We start from the raw sequence: 9917 nt of genomic DNA, 5'->3' as shown, positions 1-9917 counted from the left end.
TTCCTCCACCAATAAAAAGCGTGATCCCTCTGAAGCACTAATTACAACAAAATAACACTCTAAGTGCCCAAATCAATGATCCTGAAAGGCTAGAAATCATGAGTTTAGTAGAAAAGATTTCCTATGACCTTTACAGTATTCAATACTGATAAAACTTATTTTATGGTTGGGTTCTAACTCGCACTAACACTGTGAAGGTGATATGGCCACTTTCCAGCATATGAGGTGTAGGAAGACCCCATGGTGCCTCTCTTTTAGGCACAAACAGGCACCTGAGTAAAAACTACAACACTCCGTATGTTCCCCAGTGGGAATGGTGACATCATATACCAAATGTGATGTTTTAAAAAAAATATGTGGATAACTAAAGGCATAATGCTATCATAGGTGAGCTAAAAAAAACAGCAATTTTCAAATGCCTGAAAAAAGCCTGCCAGAGCTTATTAGTAGAACCACTCACCTTCTATATGATAGTTAAATTGCGTTCTCAAATGAAGAACACGATTCCCTGCCAGAATTAAAGCAAAAGTGCAGACTGACAAGTGATTTCAAGTCACCTATTTTAACCAAAGATCATGGACGACAGGACTTCTCTGAAGACATTGTGACAAAAGGTTACACAGACAAACAGCATCATGAATTTTTTGCTAGTATTCTCCAAGCCAGAAAGTTACACTTCTCATTGCTTAGGTAATTTGATATTCTGCTTACTAGAAACGACATAATATGATATTCTGCTTACTTGGAATGACAACTCTTTAGAAATGTTCATGTCAAATTTGCCAAATCTTATAGTAATTGAAAAAAAAAGGAACTCACCTCTATAGCAAATAAGAAAGATAATCCAGTTATCACTGATAAAACATGGTAAGGATCATGTTCACATAGATTTGTAAACCAAAGCATTCCTCCAGTAGTCATATCTGGACATATACATATACCTGAAAAAGATAAAAAAAACATAAAAGCTGTCCACAAGATAGCATGGTCCTTTTTGTTATTAAACAGTGGATGGAAACAATTTTGGCACTGAATTAGCAGCCAGGATATTTAACAAGACCTGGCAGCATGGCCGAGTGGTTAACTCGTCAGACTAGTAATCTTATGATCCCTAACCGCATTGGTTCAAACCCCATCAGAGGCAAGTCTTTGTTCTCTTGAGCAAGAAACTTTACACTCATTGCTCAGTATTGGTTGGTTCCAGGAACGGATTCGAAAGTGTGTCTATAAGCTTATAGCTTCCTACACGATCAAATCTGTTCTGAGACAAAGCTCTACTTTTAGCAGTGCTGGATAGTATATTACAGCAACATATAAAAGGGGGCATACTTCTGCAAAAATGAAACAACTGCTCACCTGATTCACCTAGCCACGAAGGCATGGGTGCACCACTTATCTTTCGTAACGCTAGACTATTAGCCGCCCAATATGGCAATGGGGCAAAACCATAAATTAGCAGTTTCCAAGGGTTATGGTTATGCTCCTTACATATTTTTCTATAGGATATTCTCATCTGTAATATAAGAACAACATAAAAACTTAAGATAGAAAGATGACCTCAGCCTCCTTAACTCATATTTATGATCTCACTGGCTGTTTTTTTTTAATCAAAGAATCTGAATGCAAATTTTTACATTTTTAAAACCTGTTTAAAAAAATATTGGCAAATAGAAAAGCTGGAATTTGTAGGTAGGGGTGGTTTTAATATTAGTAATTTTGATCAATGATGAATCAATACAGCATGTTGACAATAACTTTACAAAATATGATTTTCATTTACTTTCCATATTTTTGAAGCATTTCTTTATTTCTGGAAATCTGGAAAAAATCTCATTTATCCCTACAGACTGTGGGGACCTGGGCATTAAGGACAATTGACTTTGCCACACCTACAAAAACAAATCACCTTTTTTATGGTGTGTTCTTTAGCATTTATTATTTAGTTTATGTAAGGAAATACACATGTACTTGTTTCATTTGACATAACTATCTGTTAAAACTTATAAAGTAATACGTTGATGGCAGAGAAGAGTTTTTCAAACTTTCATGCCTGCTTTGTATCTCTAGACTCCATTGAAAATTATTGAAAATAATTGCCAGAAATGTCAATACTGTTGTATGACAAACATTGCAAGCAATTTGTGTCTGCCCTGTATCACCTAGAACCATCAGAGATATTTTTTTTATTATCGAAATTTCTTGTTATAGACAAGAGCAATCAGTGATCACGTGTTTCGCCTCATGATAACCAAATGCATGTTGCAGCTATTGTGTAGCAGGAGACACAAAAATCATTCACAGGGCAAAATGTGATTTACATCCAAGGGTCATAGCTCAGCTAAAAATCATTCAACTGGAAAACCTGTGTAATATATGCAAGTACTTGAGCTACTGATCAATCCTGTAAAGTTTCATTGAATTGCATTTGCATTAGTGATATAAGAGGAAAAGTTCAAGTGTATAATGCATGAAATATATTTGTAGTAAGAACAACATTACAGGCATCTTAGTGTACAAGTCTTGAAAAAAAAATTGTTATGTCTGCCCAATTGTCTGTGCTTTAGCAATTTCTTGTTAGCTAATTAACTTTTGGTTCATTTCACTTCAGTGAAATCCTTTTCATTCATAAAAAACATGTTCAAAAAAATACATGAATTGGTCTCTTCCCTTATAAAAAGATTTTGTTTCCTCAACGAAATTTGTATTTGGTCATATATTACCCCTCTGTCGTGCGTTGTATATGAATAAGAAATTAATAGCCACATCATATGTGTACATCAAACTTTTCTGACCCATAATTCTAATTACCTGCTGAATTTTATAAATTGAGGATATTGAATGAGTGTAAGTTCAATACTGAATTTATTGCAGAGTTGAATAAAATTATATTATGCAAGCCTCTGGGAAGCACAATATTATTTTATTCACGAGTTCAATAAATTCAGTGATGAACTTACATGAATTTAATATTCTATATATCACATACCCAAAATAAAGACCGTTTAAAGTGAAAAAAGAGTCATTTTCCATTGACGCGCCTATAGTATAATGCTAACATTTAGCGCGTCTTTACAATACATGTTTGTATAACGCTAATGACATCACGTCAATATATATGCACGGCCGTGTAATACCATATTTACGGAGTCGCATAATCTGCTTGAGTGTCTGATAAATGGGCTTGACCAGCTTCCATTTTTGGGACTCTTCATTATCAATTTTGGGGAACAGGAATGAATATATAAAATAAACAGTCAACAGTATAAAGCCCAGTCAAACTGCATGGATGTGCAGGTAAAACCAAACTCTTTACTTTAAGCAATGGCTAACAAATTTTGTATCCAGCGTCCTAACAGTGAACTGTGAAACATTACAGAATGTTTGAAATCTTACTTGTTTGGAATGCACTTTTTTTTTGTCTGCTGCACTGAGATGCCTATAGTTTCCTCCCTGTATGTCTCTCTTTATCCTTGAAATCTCTGGCTCTAGAAATGCTTGAGTTATATACCTGTTATGTTTGTCAAACTCGGCTTTTTTTACTGTTATAAAATAGGCTATTGCTGTACGTAATGGCACCGAACACAAAACTGAAACAGACATTGTATTAATGCATTTAAAGTATCAAGCATAAAACTGAAGCAGACAATGATCTAAAAATTGAAAAACCTTGGCTGCGTTTCATAGAAAGTCCTGTGTGTATTCTGCATCCTAGGACGTAAAATCAACTTTAAAGTTTAAAACAAACTTAAGACCCTTTCAATAAACATTTTTATCCTCAGTCAAACATGTGTAGACTATAAATAAATTTATTCTCCTGAAAAAAGTTAAGAAATGACAGACCCTATTATGCAATGTGTAAATGCCCATCCAGCATTGTCATCAGAAATTAAAAGTCATAGTTTTCTTTGAAACGCAAAATTGTCCCAGTTTTGGTCTTAAGACTGACTTTCTTTGAAACACAGCCCTGATTAATAAGGTATAAAAAATATATACAGCGGTTTTTTTCTCTACTTTGAGAATGGTGCCGATACCAGAGTGATTGGGAAAAAATGCGTTATTTTGACTAAAATTGGGTATTTTTTTAATGCATTTTTTGAGCTACAAATGAGATTAGACATCATGAATAAAGATAGCTAACAGCTTCTACTGTCAAAATAGAACTACTGAATGGTGATTTATATGAATATGTTGGATTTAAATGATTTTAGAAAAATCACTTGGCCTTTTGGGCATTTTGAACAGCCATTTTGGGAATTTAACATTGGAAATTGGGAATTTTAATGTCTATTTTCTATTGGGAATGGTACCATTTTAGGGTAGTAGTTATATAAAGAAAAAAAAACACTGATATATATAAGGTACAAAATTATTTTTCTGAGTAAAAATGTCAAAATATGCACATTTTACAGAGATATTTCTTTCTACTATTTAATTTTTATTTTAAGACTTTTGAAATACAGTGCAATGGACAGTTATCTTTTGGAGGCCTGTTTCTTTCAGACTCTTTTGCTATAATTATATAAGCCTACATTAACAAAGTGACCCAAAGGGGCATGATTTAAGTAACTTTTGTAAAGTATCACATGGTAAAGCTACAATCTAAATATCTGAGCTCTGAGTATTGTAGTTTCTGAAAAGATATAATTTTAAAGTCTGTTTTAGCTCTTGTGACCTAATTGTGCATCAGTTTGGAACCACTTACTTAGCTTATGCTGACATATGCGCACACCAATCATTTGAATAAAGGCTATGTACATGTATGTAAAATTGCTCTCCCAAAAGTTCATATTTTGCCATATTTGTTGATGTTTTTTTGTTTTGATTTTTTTGGTTGCACCAACACAGTATAATGACTTTCCAGCTTTAATGGTGGAGAAGACCTCAAGTGCTCTTTCATGCATTATTTAAGGCACAAACAGGCATCAAAGTAGAACCATCAACGCTTCGTAAGCTACCAGCTGGATAGATAGCTTCCTTACATGAAAGAATCCAAAGTCCCTGTTGGGATTCGAACCCACAGAAGTAAGGGGCAAGCGGTTTGAAGTCAACAACCTTAACCACTCACCACTCAGCCACAGACCTCTGCAACTATTAAAAAAAAACAAGAATTAAGAACATGGCTCAGGTTCTCAAACAACAAGAAGCTTGCCAGCTACCTCAAATTCTTAAATAAGGCAACAGACATTGTGACTTATGTGAAGAATAACTTTCTTTGCCATGTTAGGTGACGGAAGACAAAAGATACCATAGGTAGAACCATCAAAGTATTTTGAAAGCATAAGGGTATACTTATTACAGAAGGTGTACAGATACAACCATCCAATCAAACTCCAGGAAAATAATTAAAATCATATCATCATTATAATAATACTACTACTACTACTACTACAAATAATAATAATAATAATGATAATAAGCTGAAAATCTCACTTACTAATAGTCAACCACCAATCTAAACCAGTGAATTGATTGGCAAGGTTAAATTGTTGTTGTGCGACATAAATAAGGTTAGAAAACAAATTGTATTCCAAGTTCCTTTTACTGTTTGCCACATACAATGGACTGTTTTGACATTTCTTTAGTTCCAGATGTGATGGATGACTCTGAAAATAAATTCTTCAACAGTAAGCAAGTATCAAAGCTTATTTTATAGCCATCATTCGGTCATATTCCCAATTGAAAATAGTATATTTTTTTCCGAAACTATAGGAAAAAATTCCCAATTGAAAGTTACAAAATAAAAATATTGAATATTATATATTCTAAAATCTTTAAAAAATAAGGGCTTCTTCAGTGTGATAGTGCTAAACTGTCTGAAGATGCTATCTAAGACAGTGATTGTTTGCATTCAATTAATCACTGCAAAATTTCAGTCATGCATTTATTCCCAATTTTTTACAAAACATAGCTGAAATTCCCAATTCCATAGGTATGGGACATGTTTCCAAAATCCTGGAAAAAAATCCTGCTTAGTTCCAACTTCCGTGGCAAGTTGATTCAGCAGCAATATCAAGGTCATGCATTGAACTCTTACTTGTGCATTAATTCAGTATTCTCGTATAGTATGTTAAGCTAACAAGCAATTTACTTTATATTTAAACCAACAATGTTCATACTCACAGACAATGCTGAGAATTTTCTTCTAGTAAGATGATCTGTGTTCACATACTGTGAGGCAACACTGGAAACATTCCATGACTTGGTCAAATATCCTAGTTTAAGCTGACATGTAAAATTTCTGCAAAGAGGAAACATTCTCACTCCAGTGATCTTTTGACCATTCACTTCAGATATCTGAAAATAGTGAACACTACTGACATAAATAAACTACGGTCAGACAAACTGACAAGTTCAAGAATTTAGAAACATCAATTTCCAGGTCAATCATTTTACAATGTAGTGAGTGTACATCAAAGTGAAATGCTTTTACTTTAATTTCTCAAAAAAAAATTAATTTCAATTAGAACTGTCATTGATTCATAGCAAAGCATATTGACGATACATCAATATCGGATGACAAATATCAGCAATACACCGAAATATTGATATATACTCCTAATTTCTTGTACATATCTTACTTTTATACCTGTTTAAATGATTTTAGTAAAATATGTTCAACTTCTGTTCAAACAAATATGTTGTGTCCTGTGCATAATTTTTTCCTAACCTTTTTTGTCATGCTATGAAATGTGTCCATAATGTATCAACAGCTTAGGCGTAGCCACGTGCTTTTGTATATTTTTTGGGTGAATTTTCATAATTTATAGAAATTAAAATAATTTATACAACGATACATCAATATCGTCTCTATGGATGTCAGTTCTAATTTCTTTTCCTGTTCCACGAGACATTATCCCCCATCTATGGGCCCTGCCACAAAAGAGAGGAACAGACAGACAACACCATATCATAATATGTCCTAAAAATTTTCAGACATATTAAAAAGTACTCATTTTCAGGCACATTAAAAAATACTCAGTCAGCTTTTAAACATTTTTCTTAATTTTTGCAGTTAAAGTTGAAAAAAGTTTTGCTTTTGATGAAATTTATTTGTAAGAAAAACACATCCAAATATTGTACTGTACAATACCTGTAGGATGATTCTGGGCTCTGATGGAAGGGCTAATGAATTGCACCTTCTCATTCCCTACGGTAATATGAAATTAGGCACCGCTTCCGTTTTCACTCGGAACACTCGACGTTTATTATTGATCCGAAAAGTTGAGATTTGTTCCGTTATCGGAAAACCCCGCCTTTTATCATTGAGTTACATTGTAAATGGTGGCGCCCGACTAGAACTGACACTGAAAATTTCATTGATAGGTATAGAATTCTATATATTTTTTAATTGTTTTTTATTTGATTTTTCTTTTAAATATACACGTGTAGTCTATAGCCGGGCAAGCCAAAGCCCGGACCCGCTTCGCGGGCCCGGTCTTTGACTTCCCCGTATAACATACTGATAATAAGGGGAAGTCAAAGGCAGGGACCGTGAAGGGGTATGACTTAATACCGGATATGACTCATATCCACGGATATGACTTTAAATACCGGATATGACAAAAAAGGTATATTTTCCCCTAAAAATTATAATATTTTCCCCTAAAATGCCTTGTGCTCTTCCTTACCAAAACCATGACTTAACAGCATCTAGAAGACAGAAATCTGTCCCTATAGATAGCCTCTGCTATGCACCATTCATGTTAAATGGGTCCTACTAAACACTGCTAAGGACTGCTAAGGACCGCTAAGGGCTGCTAAGGAGCCACAAAGGACTACTAAAGAGGCACAAAGGACCTTAAAATACCTCCTAGGCCATTCTTATATTACATGGTATTATTTTAAGTGAAAAAAAAATTATAATTTTAAGAAAAAATATGATTTTGGTGAAAATTTTATGAGTTGTCGGACCGCTAAGGACTGCTCAGATACACAAAAGACTGCTAGGGAGGCACAAAGGACCTTAAAATACCTCCTAGGGTATTCTTATAATACAAGGTAGTATGTTTAGTGACAAAAAATGTATTATTTTAAGAAAAAATATCATTTTAGTGATAAAATTTATGTTTTTGAAGAGTTGTCGGACCGCTAAGGACTGCTCAGGTGCACTAACAACTGCTAGGGAGGCACAAAGGACCTTCAAATCCCTCCTAGAACATTCTTATAATATATGGTAGTAAGTTAATAGACAAAAATGTATTATTGTAAGAAAAAAATATAATTTTGGTGATAGAATTTATGCTTTCGATGAGTTGCAGGACCGCTAAGGACTGCTCAGGTGCAAAAAGGACTGCTAGGCAGGCACAAAGACCTATAAATATTTCCTAGGGAGGCACAAAGGACCTTAAAATAACTGTTGGGGCATTCTTATAATTCATGGTAGTATGTTTAGTGACAAAAAATGTATAATTTTAAGGAAAAATATCATTATAGTGATAAAATTCATGTTTTTGAAGAGTTGTCGGACCGCTAAGGACTGCTCAGATGCACTAACAACTGCTAGGGAGGCACAAAGGACCTTCAAATCCCTCCTAGAACATTCTTATAATATATGGTAGTAAGTTAATAGACAAAAATGTATTATTGTAAGAAAAAATATAATTTTGGTGATAGAATTTATGCTTTCGATGAGTTGCCGGACCGCTAAGGACTGCTCAGGTGCGAAAAGGACTGCTAGGCAGGCACAAAGACCTATAAATATTTCCTAGGGAGGCACAAAGGACCTTAAAATAACTGTTGGGGCATTCTTATAATTCATGGTAGTATGTTTAGTGACAAAAAAATGTATAATTTTAAGAAAAAATATCATTTTAGTGATAAAATTCATGTTTTTGAAGAGTTGTCGGACCGCTAAGGACTGCTCAGGTGCACTAACAACTGCTAGGGAGGCACAAAGGACCTTCAAATCCCTCCTAGAACATTCTTATAATATATGGTAGTAAGTTAATAGACAAAAATGTATTATTGTAAGAAAAAAATATAATTTTGGTGATAGAATTTATGCTTTCGATGAGTTGCAGGACCGCTAAGGACTGCTCAGGTGCGAAAAGGACTGCTAGGCAGGCACAAAGACCTATAAATATTTCCTAGGGAGGCACAAAGGACCTTAAAATAACTGTTGGGGCATTCTTATAATTCATGGTAGTATGTTTAGTGACAAAAAATGTATAATTTTAAGAAAAAATATCATTTTAGTGATAAAATTCATGTTTTTGAAGAGTTGTCGGACCGCTAAGGACTGCTCAGGTGCACTAACAACTGCTAGGGAGGCACAAAGGACCTTCAAATCCCTCCTAGAACATTCTTATAATATATAGTAGTAAGTTAATAGACAACAAGAGGGCCATGATGGCCCTGAATCGCTCACCTGACTATGTTTTTGTGACACAGTTTAAGTAATGCTTAGGCTCATTATTATGTTTGTTTATTTCATTTTGCACCTTTTTCCAACAGTTTTTCAGTCATATAGGTGGGTAGTTTCCTAACCATCATTCGTGACGAGTTACAGTAGTACTAAGACTACCTTCCTCTGCACTAAACTACCAAAGCATCTCCTGGGATTGAACCCACCCCAGAGAGGTAACTGGATTAGAAGTCATCCACTCTAACCCCTCGACTACGGAGGCGGTTCATTATTACATATGTCTAATAAAGGAGAATTCATGTACAAGTAATATAACAAGGAGAAAATTGTTTACAGATTATAAAGGGATCTACTTTTAATATCCTGTCTTTTTGTGTGATGGAGATATTATATTACAATACAGTTCTTACTATGCAAAGACCATTTTTAAAGTGTCAAATATTAAGTACTACTTTAAATCTACTCAGAGATCATCATCCGGTTCAACCTATTCTCTTATATGAGGTATGTCATTATTCTATAGATTTATCGAACACATTTAATGTCCTTTCTC

General features: G+C 34.2%; 1 protein-coding gene across 1 annotated transcript; it reads right to left on the bottom strand.

Annotated features, from left to right (window-relative positions):
• Positions 1 to 774: 774 nt before the first annotated feature.
• On the bottom strand, positions 775 to 6319 carry LOC132722089 (uncharacterized). The gene is made up of 5 exons (XM_060706521.1): positions 6121 to 6319; positions 5435 to 5603; positions 3394 to 3587; positions 1357 to 1513; positions 775 to 941 (listed from the first exon to the last, which is right to left on the bottom strand). The coding sequence occupies exons 1-5, from the start codon at positions 6253 to 6255 to the stop codon at positions 790 to 792; spliced, it is 807 nt and encodes a 268-aa protein (XP_060562504.1). The 5' UTR covers positions 6256 to 6319; the 3' UTR covers positions 775 to 789.
• Between the last annotated feature and the right edge of the window lie 3598 nt (positions 6320 to 9917).

The sequence above is a fragment of the Ruditapes philippinarum genome, unplaced genomic scaffold, assembly GCF_026571515.1.
Source record: "Ruditapes philippinarum isolate M1 unplaced genomic scaffold, ASM2657151v2 ctg23374_1_1_1_1, whole genome shotgun sequence".
Classification (NCBI taxonomy): domain Eukaryota; kingdom Metazoa; phylum Mollusca; class Bivalvia; order Venerida; family Veneridae; genus Ruditapes; species Ruditapes philippinarum.
Note: the sequence above shows the minus strand (reverse complement) of the source record. Positions and strands in the feature narration are given on the sequence as shown.